At 66.2% G+C, this 219-nt stretch overlaps 1 protein-coding gene across 1 annotated transcript in view; it reads right to left on the minus strand.

Moving 5' to 3' along the window:
• Window positions 1–7: 7 nt before the first annotated feature.
• Window positions 8–219, minus strand: part of LOC103772812 (tyrosine-protein kinase HCK-like) — a gene marked incomplete at both ends in the record, with an annotated part of 5478 nt that continues 5266 nt past the window's right edge. Inside the window, one exon of the mRNA XM_008940155.1 lies at window positions 8–192. Within this exon, the coding sequence (XP_008938403.1) occupies window positions 8–192 (185 nt within the window). The remainder of the gene's footprint in view (window positions 193–219) is intronic.

Below are 219 nucleotides of genomic sequence, written 5' to 3' on the forward strand. Positions count from 1 at the left end.
GCTGGTACTGGGTCTCGGTGGCAGTGAAGAAATCCTCCAGGAGGCTCTGCAGGTACTCGAAGGTGGGACGATCCTCCGGTTTGCTCTGCCAGCACCTCAGCATGACCTCGTAGAGCTCCTCGGGGCAGTTTGGGGGGCGGGGCATGCGGTAGCCGCGCTCCAGCGCCCGGATCACCTCCACGCTGGACATCCCTGGGGGAAGGGGCAGGGCAGGGGGTG

This window comes from Merops nubicus, unplaced genomic scaffold, assembly GCF_000691845.1.
Source record: "Merops nubicus isolate BGI_N331 unplaced genomic scaffold, ASM69184v1 scaffold27545, whole genome shotgun sequence".
NCBI classification, from domain to species: domain Eukaryota; kingdom Metazoa; phylum Chordata; class Aves; order Coraciiformes; family Meropidae; genus Merops; species Merops nubicus.